The 22,279-nt window shown below is 47.1% G+C and overlaps 1 protein-coding gene across 4 annotated transcripts in view; it reads right to left on the bottom strand.

The window, feature by feature from the left end:
- Positions 1–21,770, bottom strand: part of LOC144934761 (monocyte to macrophage differentiation factor 2-like) — a 33,272-nt gene extending 11,502 nt beyond the window's left edge. Inside the window, exons 1-3 of one of the 4 annotated variants that reach the window (XM_078860895.1) lie at positions 21,709–21,770; positions 20,760–20,815; positions 9,042–9,123 (exon numbers count right to left, since the gene is read on the bottom strand). In XM_078860895.1, coding sequence (XP_078717021.1) covers positions 9,042–9,123; positions 20,760–20,800 — 123 coding nt within the window. In that variant the 5' untranslated portion in view covers positions 20,801–20,815; positions 21,709–21,770. Of the gene's footprint in view, positions 1–9,041; positions 9,124–20,643; positions 20,726–20,759; positions 21,289–21,361; positions 21,479–21,708 lie in introns of those variants that run through there. The other 3 variants (XM_078860903.1, XM_078860886.1, XM_078860912.1) reach the window with 3 other exon arrangements.
- Between the last annotated feature and the right edge of the window lie 509 nt (positions 21,771–22,279).

Raw genomic sequence — 22,279 nt, 5'->3', positions numbered from 1 at the left:
CCTTCCCCACCTGTTCACTGCCCAGGTGCAGTTGCACCGGCTGCACACTCTACACCAGGGGTCCTCAAACTACGGCCCGCGGGCCACATGCGGCCCGCCGAGAACATTTATCCGGCCCGCCGGGTGTTTTTGCCGCCGCTGCCTGTCTGTTACTTTTTTTCTACATGAGAAGGACGGTCATTGGTGGAAGAGGGAGAGGGGGCGGCCGCCGCCGATTGGCTGGCCGGCTGAAGCGCTGGATCATGGGAATTGTAGTCCGGCCACAATCAAGCTTCAGGCGATAGGAGGAACTGAACTGCGCAGCCGGACTACTACTCCCACCTCCCAGGACTCAGAGGAAGCCAGGGCATGTGGGAGGGGCCGGCTGCGCTGTGAACAAAACTGCAGGTGTAATTAACTTTTTAATGGCACCCGCACCAGTGTGAGCCTGGGGTAAAAGCGGAGTCAAGAAAGAGAAAAATTGACTTGGAGTGTAGGATATTCAAAGAACAGTGGACTTATGATTACTTTTTCATGCAGTACAAGGAAAGAGCTGTGTGTCTGATATGCCAGAATAGAGTGTCTGTGTTCAAAGAATACAATTTACGTCGACACTATGAAACTCAACATGAAGATAAATATGATTGTTTGGTCGGAGAAGTGAGAAAAGATAAAATATTAAAACTGAAAAATACATTAACAACTCTGCAAAATACTTTTGTGAAGCAGAAGCAGCTAAATATTTCATCACTGCGAGCAAGTTTTCAAGTTGCCAAGCTAATAGCGTGCACTGGCAGACCATTCGTGGAGGGAGAATTTGTTAAAGAATGCCTTCTTTCTGTTGCCAAAGAGATGTGTCCAGAGGAGGCCGATTTATTTAGTACAGTGAGTCTTTCAGGACCTACAATTACACGGAGGATTGAAGAAATGGGAGACAATTGCATCAGCATTTGCAAAACTCCACAAAAAAACTTTACTATTTTTCCTTGGCACTCGACGAAAGCAATGATGTTCGTGATTCTGCACAATTTCTAATTTTTATTCGTGGGACGAATTACTATTTCGAAGTCACAGAAGAGCTTGCTGCACTGCAAAGCATCAAAGGGACAACTACAGGAGAGGATATTTATGAAAAGGTTTGCCCAACTGTGAATGGTTTGGAGCTGAACTGGGCTAAACTAGCCAGTGTGACAACTGATGGTGCTCCTAGCATGGTTGGGTCTAAGAAAGGAGTAGTTGCTCGCATTAACCAAGAGATGGACAAACATAACCATTTTCATCCAATAGCCATACACTGCCTCATCCACCAACAAGCGCTGTGCAGTAAATCACTGAAGTGGGACTCTGTTATGAAAATTGTGGTATCTTGTGTTAACTTCATTAGAGCTACGTAGAAGGGAAGTAATACAGACACTGTCGTCTCGACAGACCTGGTTTTCACCTGAGGACGGCTGCTTGCGTTGTGGCCGAAACGTCGTGAGAATTATTTTATTATGTTTTATTTTTATTATTTTATTACTTCCCTTCTACGTGACTTTACCGAGAGAACCAAGAAGATGAATCCCTGCAGTCACGAAAGCTTTAAATCGAAATTCATTAGAGCTCATGCACTAAACCACAGACAATTTCAGGAATTTCTGTCTGAGCTTAATGTTGACTATGAAGATGTTCTGTACCACACAGAAGTACGTTGACTGAGTCGTGGGAGAGTTTTGAAACGTTTCTATGACTTACTTCCACCGATTACAGCTTTTCTGCTTTCAAAAAACAAAGAAGTACCAGAGCTCAATGATGCAGAATGGAAATGGCACCTTGCCTTTCTGACAGATGTAACAGATCTACTCAACAGTTTCAATGTGCAACTTCAAGGAAAGGGGAAGCTCATCTGTGATATGCAATCACATGTCAAAGCATTTGAAGTAAAATTAGGCCTCCTCATCAAACAAGTGAAGGAGGAAAACTTCTGCCATCTCCCCACAACTCAAAATTTGTTAGCGGAAAAACCATTGGTTGCATTCCCAAACAAAACATGTGTGGATTCACTGAAAAAATTGCAAAAGGAGTTCCAATTTAGATTTAAAGAGCTTCATCTCCATGAACAGGACATACAGCTTTTCCGTAACCCATTTTCTATTGACATTGAAAATGTGGATACAATTTACCAAATGGAACTGGCTGAACTGCAGAATTGTGACTCTCTGAAAGACGCATTCAAGTCAAGCAGCCTTCATAATTTCTATGCATCTCTCTCCTCTGAGACATATCCTCATCTCAGGAACCATGCACTCAAAATGGCAACCATCTTTGGCAGCACTTATGTCTGTGAACAGACTTTTTCCAGAATGAAACATTTGAAATCTCCAACCAGATCTAGACTAACGGATGCACACTTGCATTACTTGTTACGACTAGCAGTGACAAATATGGAACCAGACATTGACCATCTCATTAGCCAAAAGCAGGCCCATAGTTCCCATTGAAATACTGGCAAGTTTGTTGATTTAACTTTACTTGTTCTTCATTTTAAATATTGTATTTGTTCCCGTTTTGTTTCTTTACTTCAAAATAAGATATATGCAGTGTGCATAGGAATTTGTTCATAGGTTTTTTTTAACTATAGCCCGGCCCTCCAACGGTCTGAGGGACAGTGAACTGGCCCCCTGTTTAAAAAGTTTGAGGACCCCTGCTCTGCACCAACCACACTTTGCCCACCTTCATAGGTGCTCACTCATAAGACTTTCCCAAACAGTCTGTTATGGATATCCAGGGTATTTTTGTCTTTATCGTTTGTAAAAAAAATAGAAATGGGAGAGTATGTGTGTGTACAAATGCTGAAGCCCGAATCTTGGCATAATTTCTCGTGCAACATTTCAGCCACAGCGCCAGCCTTGGGACAGCTCCGGCTGCAATTGATCGCTGGCCCACGTGGTCTATAAGTTGAACACGGAGTAGTAGGCTTTCACGACCAACATTATCCATAAGAGGTTTTTTAAGCATTAGATTGCGTAAATATAAATGTGTCGTTAAACCCGCCACTACCCGACACAGCCAATTGGTAAGGTTTGTCGCCTAAACAAAACATGCCAATTAGTTACTACTTCAGCACACCGCTGTGTTGGAGAGTAAACCCACAACATTTACAATTGGAGTACGACGTTTCGCCGGTAATTACAACTAGCATCATCATGCGACAGCCACATTTGTGGAGAAAGCCTCCTCTTGTTTCGGTCTTAAATAGAGAGATCAACGTGACATCATCACGTGAGCCAATCGGGTGCGAAGACGATAGGGTGGGGGGGGGTTAATGTATTCATAAAAAAAATCAAAGGATACCTGATTGGTTGGGTTATTCACTTAATCAACATACATAATGATGGTCTATAAGGCGCGAAGGGGGATCTCTGCGTCTGTGTAGAACCGTGCGTGCGTTGCTCCTCGGGGGCGAGCGGCAGTCTCGTGGTTCTTGCAGTGCTCGACGGGAACCAGAGTTCAATTGGGTTCACTTGCCGAGTTCAATTTGCCGACCGTGGCTAACACTGGCGCTGTGCCCAAACCTTCCCAAAGTCGGATTCAACTTTAAATGAGCATCGCTCACAGCAATTACCCAGAACAGCACGACCTTGACATTTGGAACATGACCGTGGTACAGTTTTTTTAGGGGGGGATTGTTTTATTCTTGTCCTTTTGTTGTTGCTGCTGTAACCAGGTTTATGTAACCAGGTCCCCATCAAAAATTCACAATTGTTGCCCGCTGGGGTTTTACCTGTGGGGAAATGAAACCTAAACAAAAGGCGTCTGTATGGATAAACGTGTGCGGTAGGGTGGGGTGGGGTAGTGTAGCGATTCACGCGACGTTCTATGAATTCCCACGCACGGCCAACACCGGTGACGATTATCTGAACCGGTCCTGGGCCTCCCCTAGGTCGACTCAGCCTCAATTGAGTACCTAATGCTACGTGTTAAACATTGCCACAAGGGAGACAGAAGCGGCCAGGAGTGGTGTTGGCCACCCACCCCCTCGTGTGCCATGCTGGCTTTCATAGGTGCTCGCTAACAGCACTTGCCCCAACAGTCTGTTGCAGGCTATACGGGGGATCTTTATCTTTTTTGCAGTAGGGTTTTCCACCTGTCCTGGATTAACCAGGATCATCCCTCTTGTCGGGGCAGATGCTCTCCTGGGAAATCTGTGAAGTCTTCCGGGGACACTAAAAGTCCCGGTGTTTGTGAGTTGCATAATAATAATACCACCACCACCACATTGCTGAAGACAATGAATTCACATGCAGTTCTCCCCTCCTCCGGTATTGCGAGATATTATTCTTCAACTTCACATGCTGTCCCGGTGGTTTGTGTCTCAGAGGTGGCATCACTCTCTGAGACAAGTGCGAGTCTGGTCACGAAACGAAATGTCAGTGCGCATACTTGCGGTGTAACCGCAAACCCTTTGTCAGGAGCGACAAAACCGGTTTGGCTGAGTTCTCGGCTGCGGGCATGGTCTACTTGGTGCTTGTAAAATGCCTTTACATAATATTCTCATTGAGCATCACGCCCTCTTGTGCCATCCTGGATTCATAAGTGATCGTGGTGTGTCTTCGTCTTTGTATATTGATACACGCACATATGCATAGGTACGTACGTGTGCGTGTGAGCGTGTGCGTGCGTATTTGTGCATGTGAATGGGTGGGTAAGTGGAGAGTTGGATGAGTGAGTGGTTGAGTGGGTAGGTGAATGGAAGGTTTGGTGATTTATTGTGTAGTTGAGTGAATCTTTAAACATGTTCATAGTGTCTTCAATGTCATGTGTATTTATATATTGTTGTTCAATAGTGCCTTTAATTGTCAGCTGGGTAGCCATCCACTCGGGCTAATGACTCTAGCTAATCTTTTTGTCCTAAATTAGCCAAACAGATGTTCATCTGAGGACACACACATGTACAAAACAAAGACAGAGATCACATGTATAGCCTTAACAGACTGTTGGGGCAAGTGCTGTTAGTGGGCACCTATGAATGATGGCATGGCACACATGGGGGTTGGTGTGGCCAGAAACACGCCCGATGTTTGCACACTGCACCAGATACTCATTTTAGGCTGAGTAGACCTAGGGGTAGGCCCAGGAGCGGTTCAGTCATTGTTACCGCTGTTGGCCGTAAGCGGGAATCGAACTCAAGCAGCCAAGTCCGTAGTGCAGCGCATGCATACATGAACACACACACACAAAACACGCAAACACATGCACGCACACACACACACACAAAACACGCAAACACATGCACGCACACACACACACACAGACGCGCGCACATTTGGAATAGCCAAAGGACGGACTGTACGTGTATTGTTCAGGATCTATTGACCACCGCTGGGCTGAGCACAGTCATCAACTTTGCTCAATGCGTTTGCTGGCGGTGGTGGGAGCTGGGTGGGCGATGGCTTTTGAAGCCAGAGTTTGCCGAGGCCACCGCTTTCCCATCACGTCGCCCCCCCCCCCGCCGCCCCCCTTTTTCCCGTAAAAGAATTCTCTTTCCTGCCCTCCCCCCCGCCTCCTTTGTCCACCACACACAAACGGCTGAATTAATGCGCACGGAAAACAACGGCGGCAGTCACAGAGCACAAATCTCCTCCTCGTGTCTGCCAATCGCCACTCTCTCACTTACTCGCTCGCAGAACGCGGAACGCACCACTTCTAAAGTGGCTAGAGCAAAAAAGCGATGTCGATTTTCTTTAAAATATACGAACGGTATGTACGTTGAACCTCTGTCGCGCCATACGTAGCCAACCGCAGATCCTCTCTCCACGCTGTATAAATGGTATACAGATACGGATCAACCTCTTTACACACATATCATGTAAAAAAAGGTCGTGTGGTAGCGTCTTTGTCGTTTGTTGCAGAGGTATGCGGTTTAAGAGGCAAGCGGCCGCCCTGGTTAACGTTGCGGATGTGTCCGCCAGCCAATACGCGGACCGTCTGCTTCACGGTGGACGTCAGAGATCCCGCGGCGTCGTTCGCAGACGAGGAGGCCCGGAGGAGGATGCCGGTGGCGAGGTCCCCTAATTTGCCAGACTTCGAAACATCGCCCTAAATATGTACTTGCTATGGTTAAACCACATCGTAACATCGCCTCCAACCCACCACCCACCCCCTGCCGGCAGGCTACAAGTGAGTTTAGCACATGGCAGGCTGTCGTGATCAACATCATCCATAGTAGAGGTTCTTTTGGGTTAGATCATGTAAATATATGTGGCGTTAAACCCGCCACCACCCGACACAGTCAACTGGTAAGGGTTGGCACGTAAACAGAACGTGGCCAATTCGTCACTAGCACAGCACACCGGTGTGTTGGAGAGCCAAGCCACTACATTTACAATCTGAGTACGACGTTTCGCCAGTAATCACAGCTAGCTTCATCAGGCGACAGCCAGATTTGTGGAGAAGTCCATCCGTTTCGTTCCTCATATAGAGGCGTAGATGTGGTGACCGCGCTTCTGCGCTCTTGCGCAAACAAGTGTCTGTAAGGCGTGGGGGTCTCTGCGAGCGATAGCCTAGTGGGAATAGCGCAATCGCCAGACGTGCTCGTCACCCGACTTGATTCGCCCACTTTCTATTGGCTTTTCGTGTCCGTCGGAGACAAGTTACGCTTGTTCACCGGCGATGGGGATCGTATACACGTCTGTGCCCACCACACGACTTGAAGCTATTACAGAACTTTCGTCTGAGCCTGCCCTTTGAGTGAAACCAATCAACCTGTGGCCTGTATTTGTTTTGATGGGGCACAAATAAAAAAAAACATAGGGGGTACGATTTTTTTTTTCATAGTTTGAAGAAGATTTAAATTTCTATCCACTTCAGAACACGACTACAATCTCGACTCGCCTGCACCAATGCCATTGAGCTGCTGCGTGTCCATGTAATAAGCAATCTGGAAGCTCATGGGAAGTGGTTCAAGCAAGTCTGTTTTGACAGCGGATGTCAAAACCGGTTCAGAGTTCGCTTCCATTGAACCAATGCCCCTGACATGATGCACTCCCCAGGATGCGGTGTGGCTGATGAGACGTGTAACAAGATAATGTTATTCTTCACGCGGCGGGGGGGAGAGGTATGGGACGGGGAGTGAATTGTCTGCTTAGCTATTTTGTTGTTTCAATTCTCCACAACAAGACTCAGGATTATTTTATGTTTCGTGTTAACATCTGCTTGAGTCACTCAATCAATTTGTAATGAATGTCTATATGTCATGGGTAGGAATAAAACTATCTGTGAAACTCATGACTGGTTGTGATTTCCTCACCACTCATTTCAGATGTGCGTGCATGTAGGGGGTGCTGTCTGTGTGCTGGGTGACCCAAATAGCGTGCCCGGGTGACGATATGTTAACTACCTTGCCTGGTGTACAGGAAGTCGTGGGTTCGATTCTGACTCCGAGGCCTGTATACTTGGAGTTTGCATGTTCTCCCCGTGGTCGCGTGGATTTTTCTCTGGGTCCTCCAGGTTTTCCCTCCACATTTAGAATCAACGTGCGTTTAGAGCGTTCGGTTGCTATATATTTCCAAATGATAAGCAACTTTATTGAGCTCGGCCAGGACGCTTTTTAAAAACAGCTATATAGAGACTCTTCTACTCACGAACAGTCGACTTAAGAACTTTCAGAGATACGAACAAACCTGTCCGTATGTCATGTAGATGCCACATGAAGAACCAGTGGCATCTACATCTGCAGAACATAAATAACCAGTGGAATCTACATCTGCAGAACATGAAGAACCAGTGGCATCTACAGGAGATTATACAACTGTTAAAGCCATTCCCCGTGGTTTGTGTACATGCCATACAACATGTTTGAAATCGACAGGAGTAAAGTTGGATTGACGACCAAATCGACGTACGAGCAGAACTCTGGAACCTAACTCGTTTGTAAGTAGTGGAGTCTCTGTATAGCTCAGTGAGCTTTACCTGGTAAAATGAAATTTAAACAAATGTAAAAAAAAATCAGCGAATACTGGAGCAGAGAGGGATAAAAGTTAGCCTACTATGGGCACTGTCGCACAAATTGTGTACACAAAGAAATCTTCACGGCTGGCCATTCAAGCTGTGCACTCGATGCACTCAATTGGCAGCACTGAGCGAACAGAACATCCGTTGTGGCTCGTGGGTTTTGGGTGGGAAATTAATCCTTGCTCGCCGAAGCAAAACGACAATACTGGGGGTCAACCTCGTAGAAGCGACCTTCTGCTCAAAAGGGGCAGTGCACCGGAACGCATCAGTATCGGCAACCTTTAGCCAGTGGTTCAAATTTCACGTTGCTGCGGCAGCGGGCCAGTTTTCTCTATCGACCCCGGGTGGACCACCAGCGCAGGGCGGCCTTGTCTTGCGTTTCATCCACCCCGTCGACACGATGGATCGAGTCGACCTACGGCCGTGATTTGAACCCCGTAGACTACCGATGGTGAGTCGAGCACTCTAACCGCAGCGCTCGCCAAGGTTGTTTAACAGGACGATCCATAGACACCCCACTGGTTTCTGATGAACCTCGTGACAGCTTCTCGACAGGTGAGTGCACACACAGGACTTGCGCAGGCTGTGCTGGACAAATTGTTATCAGGGGAGCGTTCCAAGCATTTAACGAGCTGTTTGCGATTGGTGCGAGACGTGTGGGAGGCTTTTGAATCACAAAGCCGTTATCACTTTAGCTCCTCGTTATTTTAGCGGGTAACTGTAAACGGGTGAGCCTGCGTATACAACAAACCGTCGTTCATTCATGGAATTGGCCACAGATCCCAGTAGCGGGACCCTCCCGAAACAGAGTGTCGAGACTCGTGGTTTGTGAGTGCGGATGTTATGTCTGGCTGAGTGGCGTAGTACCTAGAGCACTCAAATCACTCAGGCGACCGACGTGGGTTGAACATCGCGGCTGTGGGTCTACTCGCTTCGTCATTGCCCCAGGTCAAAAGCAATTATTTTTCAATGCGGAGTTCACTTTCAAAATGGATGTTAACACTGGACACGAGACATTTCGTCAGTTGCTGGGCAGTGAGGCCGCGTTGTGTCCACAGCTCCATACGTACGGCATGTGTCACGCAGTTCGCTGCATGCTCGTAATCTGTCGGCCGGTACCGCTCTTTCGCAGGGGCTCGCCTGTTCATGAACCTGGCAGGAGAATGAGCACAGACGCGCAAGTTAAGGATAACAGTGTCAGTAATATTCATACAAGTAATAGCATGTATTTACCCCGGAAAGCCTCACCAAGTCTCAAAACATTTTCATGAGGGTCCTGCGTTAGGATTTTTTGCCATTTCAATAAACAAGCAAATTATATGACTGGATGCCGATTGATTCAGCAGACATGGCTAGATGCCTCGGAGGGTTCATAATGGCCCATTTCAGACATACTGAGTCAAACCACTGAGATCCTGGCTTCAAGTGTCAAGTTAATTTTGTTTTGTTATCACGGTTGGCAACGTATGGTGCAAAAGAAGTTCAACGTACATACATACAGGAACAGCATAGGCAGACACACATGCAGAGAGAGACACACACAAAGACACAGAGCGAGACACACACCAAGGTCTTTGTGTGCGTCTCTCTCTGCATGTGTGTCTGCCTATGCTGTTTCCGTGTCTGTGTTTTATCATTCACTTTACCTGATGATGGTTGCTTGTGTTGCAACCGAAACGTCGTATTCTATTATTATTAGATTTTATTTTCTACGCGACTTTAACGAAAGAACCAAAGCGTACTTCATAATCAACGATTTTTGGGTTTAGATCGCGTTATTTATAAATGTGTCGTAACCCTCCACCACCCGACACGGCCAATCAGTAAAAAAAAAAGTGTCACGTTGACAAAAGACAAATAGTTCACTGCTTAAGCCCACCGGTGTGTTGAAGCGTGAAACCACAACATTTACAATTTGAGTACGACGTTTCTGGCGAATTGCCCGATGATGCTGGATGCAATTACCAGCGAAACGTCGTACTCAAATTGTAAATGTTGTGGTTTCACGCTTCAACACACCGGTGGGCTTAAGCAGTGAACTATTTGTCTTTTGTCAACGTGACATTTTTTTTACTGATTGGCCGTGTCGGGTGGTGGAGGGTTACGACACATTTATAAATAACGCGATCTAAACCCAAAAATCGTTGATTATGAACAATATTGGTCGCGAAAGCCTACGTGTTAAACAAAGCGTACTTATTGCAGTCACGAAAGCTTCTAATCTAGTTTGATACATGCAGGACTCAAGCGGTGAGGATTTTCAATAGTGACCTTGATCAACGAAATTCCAAAAGCAAAATAAGTAAAATAAATACAGAGATGAAGCAAATAGAAATCTCAGCCAAAAGCAACTGTGTTACAGGAAAATAAAAACAAACACCGCACGAATATAAATCAAGGTGTCATAATGCATTCCCTGTAGCGTGAGTCAGCTCGGGCAGATTAGTTTTAGACTGACCACAGCACAATTACAATTAAGTTATGGAAAATTTAAACCAATAAAGTGTGACTGTTTAACTAACATGTAAACAGGCAATGTCCAGGTCTCCGCCACCTGTGATTAAACGGTGTTCTCAGGTGTAGTGAGTTGACGGGTCTCAGTCGGGTCACCGGTCGCCCAGGCGACCGACTGCTCTGCTGGCGTGTTGTGGACAATCGCGTGAAGAACCCTCAAGGCAACGCTAAAGAATGCCAGCGACAGTCAATGCTGATACATTATTCATGCCAGATTGAATGTTGTCAACAGCATATCACACTTCTCCAAACTAATAATAATTTACACTTGTAATTTAGAAGTACATATGTAATCACTATAAACATGTGTGAATGATTCAGGTCTAATCTGAATGTGGGTGGAAATTCCACAGTCCTATGGTAGAAAGCAGTCTATCCATTAGAACAATGCTGACTTTCAACAAAGTGGGGCTAGTGTTATTGGTATCAGATAGACAATAAAGGTTTTGGTGATGATGGTGAAAATGGTGACCAAGGCGAAGATGATAATGCTAAGGATTGTTGATTATGCAGATTGTTGATGCTTATGTTGGTGGTGGTGGTGATGATGAGCGGTGGTGTAGCGGTTAGCACGCTGCACTATGAACCCGTCAACCCGGCTTCGATTCCTGCTCACGGCCAACACCAGTGACAATTATTTTAACCGATGCTGGGCCTCCCCTAGATGGACTCAGCCTCAAATGAGTACCTGGTGCGATGTGTAAACATCGCCACTGGGGAGACAAAAGCGGTCGGGCGTGGTGCTGGCCACCCACCCCCTCGTGTACCGTTCTGGCCTTCAAAGGTGCTCGCAAACAGCACTTGCTTCTACAGTCTGTTCAGGCTATACGGGGGATCTTTGTCTTTGGTGATGATGATAATAATTATAAAATAATATTTTAGGACGATGATAGTGGTGATCAGCTGGATGATGATGATGATGATAATTACGCTGGCTCGATTCCAAAAATCATCCATTTGATAATGACGACGATAACGATAGTGATGTCGATAATAAAGGTGATAATACCCATATATAATGACGGTGACGATGATGATGCTGCGCAAAGTCAACCCACCCCTCGTAAGCTCGTGCAATTTCGACCGGGGCATCTCTGCCGCTCGTTAAATAGCCACGCCGTTTTTCACACGGCCAGCCCCGTTGCTCGAACTGGTGCTTCGCCATTGCCCTGGGATAGACGTCGTGCTCTGCATAATTGATGGCGAGTCGCGAGCGACCCGTGGATTGTTCACGTTCCAGCTGTGCGCAGTTCAAATTCCTCTTGCAGCCTCCCACCACCCTCCCACAAAACATGAATAGAAATAATAACGTTCAGTTATATATTTATAGCGTCGTCTTTCATGCAAATTGAATTTCGCAACCGCTGAGGAACCGCTGACAAGCGGGGAAGGCAGCAGCCGGGCGGTGAGCCGACCCTGCCAACAATTGCCCAAGCTTTACGGCCGTGTACATATTAAGATGTTTTCAGCCAATGTATTCGTGTTTCGGAGGAAACTGGAGCACGCGGAGAAAACTCATGCATAGTGATGGGGGAGAGGGGAGGGCATCAGGGACAATTGCTATTAGTCTGCACTTTCCTGAATAGACACGCCTCTTTAAATATTAATGCTCCAGATTAATTCAAGTGCAGTGCCCATCTGTCCCCTACACACATCGAGTCTCTTCTATTCATGAACTGCCAGCTGGATTTTAAAGAGAGCAACCAAAACTTACGAGTGTAGTTTCATTTTTTATTTACAGCGCTTTGAGAGATACTTCAATATGAAAGGTGCTTTAAAAAAGAAATACGTTTCGATTTAAAGCTTTCGTGACTGCAGGGATTCATATTTTTGGTTCTTTCGGTAAAGTCACGTAGAAGGGAAATATTAAAATAATAAAAATAAAACAATACAATTATCACCACGTTTCGATTGCAACACAAGCAATCGTCACCAGGTGTGAAAACCACAGCAAGAAATTTTGAAAAAAACGCCACTTTTTTCCCATTTTATTGTTTAATTTTCATTATTTTATTATTTCCCTTCTACGTGACTCTACCGAAAGAACCAATAATATAATACATAGGTTATTGTTGGTTTCCAAGTGCAGGTATATTGCGGAGAATGCCAATAATTGGACGGCAGGGTTGGGGAGGCAACTTAGAAGTCCAACAATCAAGCGGGGCAGATTTGCATTAAATTTCGATTTAAAGCTTTCGTGACTGCAGGGATTCATCTTCTTGGTTCCTTCGGTAAAGTCACGTAGAAGGGAAATAATAAAATAATAAAAATAAAACATAATAAAATAATATATTATTTAAAATAATATATTATTTTATTATGCTATTATATATTATTTTATTATGCTTTATTTTTATTATGTTATTATTTCCCTTCTACGTGACTAAATAATATATTCTTTTATTGTTTTATTTTTATTATTTTATTATTTCCCTTCTACGTGACTTTACCGAAAGAACCAAGAAGACAGATTTGCATTGTCGACGCGATCATGAAGAGTGGATTGCAACGTGTCTTGAGCATGTGCAGGATGGAAGAAGGGTTTGGCCATTGCACAGTCAGCTCGAGGTCACGTGCTCTCAATTGCCACGACAATTTGTGCATCGATTTCCAGGTTTGCTGTTCATTCGTGATGGCGATTAGTAAGGCTACGGTGTCGTCACAGATACTGTGAAGTTGAGCAAAGTCTCCAGTGGAATCTTGGATTACGTCTGTAGAATTACATTGGATGAGGCGATGCCTTTTATTTCCATTGAAAAAAAACGTCTCCACCAGTACAGGTTCCAATGAGACACGGAAACGTGTGAATAGCAAAACCCCATCCGCATTTCCTGAAGAAGTGCATCGAGTGGTCCTCTGGCATTCAATCACCATCGACATAAATTTGAGCACGTGTGACCGACCGAGCAAATGTATCCGACTGACACCAGCAGCGGTGCAGTGATAGACAGCTGTGGCACCGGTTTCATCCGAGTTAGGACTCGTCAGCACAGTCCAGTATATATTCTCAGCTCGGTGGCTGTGGGGGCGAGGGGAGTCGTTGAGGACGCGAAGGGAAAAGGGGTGGGGGAGGGTATCCCTTTGCAAACCGGGCTCATGCACATTCATGGTGAGTTGTATGATTCATAACGTTCGGTTTTCGTTTACTTGGCGACGAGAGAAAGTCGGAGAGAGGTATCGTTCCCAGGTAACCCTAGATGCCGCTTACGCACAATTGTGAATGGTGACAGCTGCTGTCGAATTTCCCCGGCCAGATAAGCTGAAATGATGAGCGGGGGGGGGGGTCAACGGTGCGGTGAAAAACGGCGAGCTCGGTGAAACAAACGCACTGTTGCAGTGAAAAATAGCGAATCCCTTTCAAAACCAGATGGTGCACTCGCTTTTATCAGAACTATGTGTTGATTCGTGAGCGAATAGTTGTTTAACAGTGGCTCCAGGAAACATAGGTATCAATTGCAATTGTTTCATCCTAAGATTTGGTTCCGTTCGAAGACGGTACGGACAGTTTTTTTATGTTTGACACAACTTGTGAATTCACTCCAAGGTTCACTCCTAAATGTCAGTCATGGTGTTATTGAACTCTACTTCACCGTGCCGGTCAGTGCGGGTTGATAAAGGGGAGGCACTGGGCCAGCTCAGACACCACTCACCACTGGTGTTAGACATGGTCGGCATTCCGATGGCTTACTCACATGCATTATGACATCACAATGTCTTTAAGCAGCCACTTTAAATCAGGCTGCAATTATGGTGACGCCCTTTAGAAAGGAAAGCCACAAACACCGCACATGCAAACGGGATACCAAGCCGCACCTCCGATTATCACGGGTAGCTACGTACGGTGCGAAAAAAGTTCAACACATACATTCATTAAAAGCTCCATACAGATAAATGTAATAATCTATTGCTGTGCCCACCATCTGCTAACCACCTTTGCCAGCCAAGCCTACATCGCCTGGTGATCCCAGGCAATCTCCCAATTACTAACGAGGTTCAACCCATCTGACATCCAATGAGATCAGGCCTTATCTGGGGTGACGAGCCTTTTACCCGTCCAAGGACGGGTGCTTTGCATTAAATCTGAAACTTGCAAGCAAGTTTCAGGTTATAATCTCTTGTTCATCGTGACCTCCTTTTACTTTGACGTCTCAATCGCGTTACGGAGAGCACGTAACGTGAGGGTTCTGCCTTTGTAGTGATGGTTGTGAGTTGACGCCGAGGAGGGGGGAGGAGGCGCCTCGGCCCCCCATGTGGAGTGACGTCACCTGCTCATGATTATTAATGAGGGGGGCTGTTCGATGTGGATTGACGTCAGGAGCGTTAAGGACATCCCTGGGTGATTATAGTAGGCATTAGGTAATTGGCATGAGCGCGTTTTCCCGAACACATAAACACATTGTTAAACAACATGACGCCAGTTTGTTCGCATGACGTGGCTTCTGGTGGGAATCGAACCGTGGACTCGCTCGGTGCTGCGACCGGAGCATCCTGTGCAGTTATTGTTCCCAAGTCCAGTGATTTCGGACTCGGAAGAGACTGCCGTTGTATATTTCATGCACAGCCACACAACTCAGAGGCATTGATTTTTGCCGCCAAGTCACTCCCCGGTGCAGACTGTTTTACCGAGATGTCAGCGGCAAATGGATTGGACGAATGTGATTATCCCAGTGTGTGTATTTCAGACACTTTTATAGCCCGGTCGAAAAAATCGTAAATCAACAGAATGCTATGGGTTATGTTTGCCAATGAACACATTCACTTTGTTAAACAGAATGCATCACATTCGACATCCTATCCCTGTACTGCAGTGATGAGAGGTGGGGTGTGGCCAGTAGATGGAAGTACAGCAAGTAAGTTTCTGAACTGTGATTTATTTATTCATGTTACCTGCTCAGTCCGCGCATGGATCTACATTACCCTTGGCATAAAAATTTGGAATTCTAAGCCACCAAACACTAATTTGAGCACAGTATGACATTGCCAAGTCAACAGCGAGTTGCGCTGTGACTATGAATAGTGACTCACAGCCACAATGGATGCGATTTCGACTGAACTCATCATGCATTTGGGGGTCGATAAAAAAGTACTACTTTGTGGAAAACCAACAACAACCATGTTATCGATACACTGACCCCCACCATGTAAATGTGGAATCTCCACTCTGTCAACGGTGTTGAGCAACACCCGATGAGCTCGTTTGAACAGGGAGACACCGTGAGCATGTGTGAATTAAAAACTCAGTTTTTGAATATGCAATGCCCGACAAAGAAGTAACACAGATTAGAATCCTTAACGCAGCCATTGTTACGCTCATACCGTTTACATCAATCCGCATGAGAATCAATCATTTTACATTCACGTTTCACTGCACGCAACGTATAATGGAATCTCGTGACCTGCCACTATAAGGCCGCCACTTTCACCGCAATGGAGACAAAATAAATAATATTTAAAAATACTTTTTTTTTAAACACGCTTTAATGAAATGTACCGTACGAGTAATGGCAGAACTCCACGACTCCAGGAAGTGGCCCTGAGGCTTGCCATAACGTAAGGGACCGTGCGTGGTCAATTACAGCCAACGTCAGTTGAGCGTGGACAATTAGACCCAAGCCGAAACATAAGACATAAAAAAACATGGTTTAAAAATATTTTTTTTATTTTAATGATAGAATATAGTATTGTCATCAGAATGACATAAGTATACCAAGTTTGCAGTCGACACCACATTGGGAAGTGGGTTAAAATTGAGTTACAATATTTGAGGATACGACAACAACAACAACAGACAGAGTTAAATAAAAGCGTGTTAAAAAAAGGGACCAAACGTTCGAACTTGCAACGCTGCCCCGAGTGGCGCCTTGGGAGATGTGGGGTGGGTGGCAGTGAATGGTGACACCGTCGGTCGTGAGCGGAGGCGACAGCGCAGGCTGATAGACACGCGCCGTACAATGGGAACGGCTGAGCAGAAACACAGAGACGACCGACACGATCGGTGGTAACGTGATCCGTTGGCGTGTGTCGCGTGGTTTTGTGCCGGGTTTTTTTCTTCTTCAAGCACTGCTATTGCTCAGCAAACAGGCATTTGAGCAGCTTAAATCAACAGGCTGAACCAGCTGCATGATTAAAATCATGTTGTCATCAGCAACCTTACACACTCACATGCTCAGAGACAAAATATTTGACAGATCCTCCCACGTACAGCCCCGCATACACTTTTGTGACATTAGCGAGCAGCTTAGCAAGCCAGAATCACGCCCGGCCGCCTTTATCTCCCCAATGGTGATCAAGGGGAATTGATAAAAGGGGAAGCCCTGCATCAGTTTTGATGAATGCCGATGACTTCACCAGGACGTTTGTGCGAAGCTAAATGCAGAGGGCCACGTGAAGTGTCGAAGGTTCGCTGGCAGGATGTCACGGGACACACCCAGGTGTTATGTGCTGCCTACAGTACCAACTTGCTGTATTTTAGACGCCTCGTGCTCCACTTGTGAGCATTGCTGTTGTTGGAGGGCAACTGCCTCCAATTGCACAGTAGCGTTTTTTTTACAAGCCTCCTCAACAGAAGGTGATCTCAACAAATCCAATCAGCTCCACATCCTTCTGTACCACATAAGCCCATCTTCTCCCCATGTTTTAGCCCCCTCTATCCAGCCAAACTGAAGCTGCTTAGGCATGCGGTGTGGTTGGATATGCGAGCTACATGACCGACCCAAAGCAGACTCGCGTTGCCTGAGGCGCTCACTGATTGGACTGTGTCCAGATATGTCAAGGTTCTGCGAGTTCCTCACACACTCCAGTCTGGTGAAATCCAGAATGGATTGCAGACAGGCCAGTCTGAATGTTTTAAACTGGTGCGGATATTCATTTGAAGGGGTTAATGTTTCACAAGCATCGAGAAGATAATGCATAATCATGGGTGAGAAGACCCAGAACTTTGTATGAAGCTGATAGATTGGATATAGCATAAGCACATTGTCCAAGTATGGAAACTCCTCCACGATTTCCACAAATGCCCCATCATGACATAAAATACCCAGGTAGGTGCTTTGCCCATAACTTCCAACTCCTTCTCAGAGTGAACAGCAATTACCAGATCATCAGCATAGATAACATGTTTGAGCAATAGGGAGCCATCCCTTGACCACACCGAGGCATTGATCAGCTCCCCAACACGTTCCTTTGGAGTGGGCAGGTAGGAACTTGGTTGGACAGCGCATTCGTGCACGACAGACAGACAAATAATCCTTGGTGGGCAGTGTGGAACCTGTTGTTCCTACCTGTGCCAGATGGGCTGCTCCAGTGCAGCCATGGAAAGTTTCTTGAACAATGTGGAAACAAAAACATGTTAACTAGTGTAGGGGCCAGATGACATTCCTGTTGCACCTCAAGGTGAACAGGAAACAGCTCTGACTCCCAGCCACGCAGGATTATTCAGGACTGCCCACCATCATGAAGGTCCTTAATAGTTGTAGGCAGAGGGTCAGGGACCCTGAAAGTATAAAGAATAGCCCAAAGCCTTGACCTATTGATGGTATTATGGGTACATACACATAAACAAACAAAAAAATATGCACCCACAGTCACAAATACAAAAAGGCAAACACACACACAGAAACACAAACAAAATGTTCGTAAAACATGACTGGCTTCTTCATACTGTGATAGTAACACCACGTTGTGAGAAAGGACCTAGTGATAGTGCAAATAGTTTTGAAGATAAAATCTAGGTGGAGATATATTATTCAAGTGAGATTCCTTTATCCTGCATAGATGTTTGTGTGTAGTTAGCGAGCACACAAAATGTGGGTCATGCTAGTTTTCGTTTACTTAATTTATTTTAATTATAAGTTTAGGGAAACAGAAACTCGAGGTTGCAATTAAATACGCTTAGTAAGTAAAGAGAGACAATCCATACGACTGGATTGGAGCGCCCTGGATGACTGCACGGCACAGTGCCGTAATCCACAGTGTGCGCACCCCCTGTGGATTAGCAGAGCGGTTACGACCCAGCTCCAACCTGGAATCTGGTGGACACTATAGAACACGAATACCCGCCATTCGCCACGAGGTGACGGCAATGTCACCACGGCGCCTGTGCCAGGCCAGGTGCACTTAGAGCCCACGTGAAGTGTCGAAGGCTCGCTAACAGGTCACGGGACAGACCCAGGTGCCATGGTTTGGCTGACGGAGATGACTAGCAGTTGCACCAGCTGTACCCCATACTGTGCCAACTTGCTGTGTTTTATCCACCCGGTGCTCCTCTGCCCTCAGTTATTGTTGGAAAGTGACTGTCTCCAACTGCCCAGTAACGTCATTCACGAGCCTCCTCCACACACAGCTACACATATCCGCCGTGTAGCCTTATCGACTGGGGGCAGGACACCTGTTAAGAACGAGCTCCTATTAAAGTTCAGACTCACAATGAGCCTTATCTCCCAAACGCTCATTGATGCTCACCAGGACTCCAAAGTACTCGTTCTATTCCACTCTTGTGTATGGTGGCAACAATATGTTGGGGAGCTCGGTGTCAATGTCGAGGTCTGCTGCTATCCATTGGGAGAGGGCTTCAAGAGAGAGAGAGAGAGTTCGTGTAGTTTTTGCTATTCCACCTCCATTGAAGAAGTGCAGACTTGAGTTGTTTACTAAATGTATGGTCCATAGTTCGGGTCGCATGGCCACAATCGCTCTGCTGTGGCTTGTCGTTAAAGTTCCACTCATAAAGGAGATGTTCTCATCAGCCTGATGATTTTCTGATGCGGCTGACAACACACTGGTGTCTTCAAGGAATGTACTCATTTAAGGCTGAGTAGACATTGGTGGAAACACGGGCCTGGTATAGAGCAATGGCGCCTCCTGTCCAGCTATTGAACTTTAGGTCGCAGTATATAGGGTCATTGCAAGAACAAACAATATCGCTCCTAAAACACACATACTTTAACGTATAATAATGTGCTGTAGGTTAAATTATTTAAGAAATACTCGTTTCTGTATGTTGAGGACTCGATCCAAACGCAGTTATTTCCGACGCCAGTTTGAAGCTTCAATAATGGGCAAACACACACGACTCTAATCAACCAGAGCACGCAGTTGCTTCACTTAAGAATGCCTCGACTTACGACAGAGTTCGTATATATTTATTGTCTGGATATAGGCAAGAGATTTAGTCTGAACCTGTCCTATATGTGACACCAATCAAACTCTACCGCTGTATTTCCTTGGTGACCAATTTGAAAGAGTTTAGTTTGTGAATTTCGCTAGTTCTAAGAATCGATTCCACTCGTAACCAAATGTTACCTTTCCCGCCCTTACAGAAAAGAATCAGAATTACGTCACTGAAGTTCGTCCACGTAAAATAGGTCGTGATGGAAGACGGAGTGAACGGTGTGCTCATTTGCATATATTTAAAGCAACGTATCAAATGTAACATATCCAGTATGTGCACAAACGCGTATGCATATACACACTAGATTATCATATCCCCGCCATAGACTTAACCGAGTGTTGGGGCAAGTGCTGTTAGCGAGCACGCGAGCGGGTGGGTGGCCAGCACCACGCCCGACCCTCTTTGTATCTCCAGTGCTGACGAGTACACACCACACCAGGTACTCAAAAAGCCTTGATCGACCTAGGGGAATCCCAGGACCGGTACATTCAGATACCACTCGCCACTGAGATTAGCCGTGGCCAGGAATTAAACTCAGGTTAACCACGTTCGTAATAGATTGCGCTAACCACTGCGCCACCGCTCCCCACACAAAGATTCCCCATGTAGCCTTAATAGACTGTTGGGGCAAGTGCTGTAAGCGAGCGCCGATGAAGGCCGGCACGGCGCACGAGGGAGTGGATGGTCAGCACCATGCCCGGCCGCCTTTGTCTCCCTAGTGGCGATGTTTATACAGCGCTACAGGTACTCATTCGACGCCGAGTCGATCTAGGGAGTCAAGGGACTGGTGCAAATAATCGTCACCGGCGTTGGCCGTGAGCGGGAATCGAACTCGGATCGCCAGGTTCGTAGCGCAGCGCGCTAACCGCTGCGCCACCGCTCCCCGCACAAAACGCACACACACAAACACGTGTGTGTGTATTTGCATGTGCGCACACGATATACACGGTCACATACAGTGCACGCGTGACTATCCCATACGCCAGACGCACCCGTGGATTCGCTCCCTGCTGGCACAGCGAGAGAACGACTTGAACGAGGTCGTGGAGCGACCATGGAAGGCATCACACACGACACACGCGACACCCGGCATCGCCTCGTCTCCCACCTGGCGATGTGGCTCCTGGTCTCGCCTCGTCGCCCGCACATGCAGCCAGCGTGGGTCTTCATCGTTGTGTCGCGAACGGCCCGGGGGTGTGGGGGGGTGGTGTGTGGGGGGACACACACAGCAGAATGACGAGGATGATGTGGGTGTCTGAATGAATGAGGAGGGAAATATGGAGGTGGATTGTGGTGGATACAATGTGGACACGCTGGCTGCGTGGGAGGGAGAGTGGAGAAACAGGGAGGAGATGTCTTGTCCCTCTCCCTCTCTCTCCTCCTCCGTCTCTCTCTTCCTCCCCTGCTCCTCTCTCCTCCTCCGTCTCTCGTTCCCTTCTGCCTCTCCCTCTCTCTCTCCCCCTCCTACCCCTTGCCCTCTCTCTCCCGCCCCCTCTTATCTCTCCAGCGCGCACACGCCGTCTCTGTTGCCACAGAGCGGAGAGATGGCGAAGTGCGGATGGCCACAGGGAGGCACGCTCACACCCACACACTCGCCACGCGCTCCCATTAGTAGCCCACGCACAATAATCTATCCGCGCTCGCCAATGCACAGCCACGCAGACCTCCCCCCCCCCGCACATTCACCCAGAACAACAAAACGCCGCTCACCGATCAATGGCGTTGACGTCACCGCGGCGCTTGTGCCAAGCTAGGTGCACATTATTCATCCCACGCGTGCGCACTCGGATCACTCATCCGCTCACCCACTCACTCGCTCACCCACTCACACACCCGCTCACTCACTTACCCACTCGCTCACCCGCTCACCCACTCACTCGCTCACCCACCCACTCATCCGCTCACCCACTCACCCACCCATTCGCTCACCCGCTCACTCACCCACTCACTCACCCATCCACTCACCCACCCGCTCACCCGCTCACTCACCCACCCGCTCACTCACTCACCCGCTCACTCACTCACCCACCCGCTCACTCTCCCACTCACTCACTCACCCGCTCACAACCGCCGGTTTCCCCGCTGACCGTGATTGTCGCCACAGCTCTTGTGCCGGGCTGGGTGCACTTTGAGGCCGCGCGAAGTGCGGATGGCTCACGGGAAGATCGCGGGGCGTGCTTGGGTGTACCGTGTCCGCTTACGGAGGTAAATTGTGGACTGTATCACCATCATCATCATCATCCCGGGGCTCCTCTGCCCGTTGTTGTAAACGTCGCTCCGCCGTTCTTCTCTGTAGCTGGAGCAAGTGACTGCCTCCTGCTGTCCAGTAGACATCGTCGCGAGCCTCCACATCCTTCTGTACCGCATCAGCCCATCTATCCAGTCCGTGCCGCGCCCATTCAGCCCCGTCTCTCCGGACAAATACGTTGACTGCTGGTACTGTGTCCAGAGCTTTCCAGAAACTGTGAGCTCACACAAGCCAGTCCCGGCAAAATACAGGATTGATCGTAGGCAGGCCAGCCTGATTGTTTCAAGCCGGCGCAGAAGTTCATTCAAAGGGCTCCACGTATCGCAAGCGTAGAGAAGGGAGGGCATAATTACGGCAGAGAAGGCTAAGAGCTTTCATAT

The sequence above is a fragment of the Lampetra fluviatilis genome, chromosome 1, assembly GCF_964198595.1.
Source record: "Lampetra fluviatilis chromosome 1, kcLamFluv1.1, whole genome shotgun sequence".
Taxonomy (NCBI): domain Eukaryota; kingdom Metazoa; phylum Chordata; class Hyperoartia; order Petromyzontiformes; family Petromyzontidae; genus Lampetra; species Lampetra fluviatilis.
The sequence above is the reverse complement of the archived record's forward strand: the minus strand, read 5'-3'. Positions and strand labels throughout refer to the sequence as shown.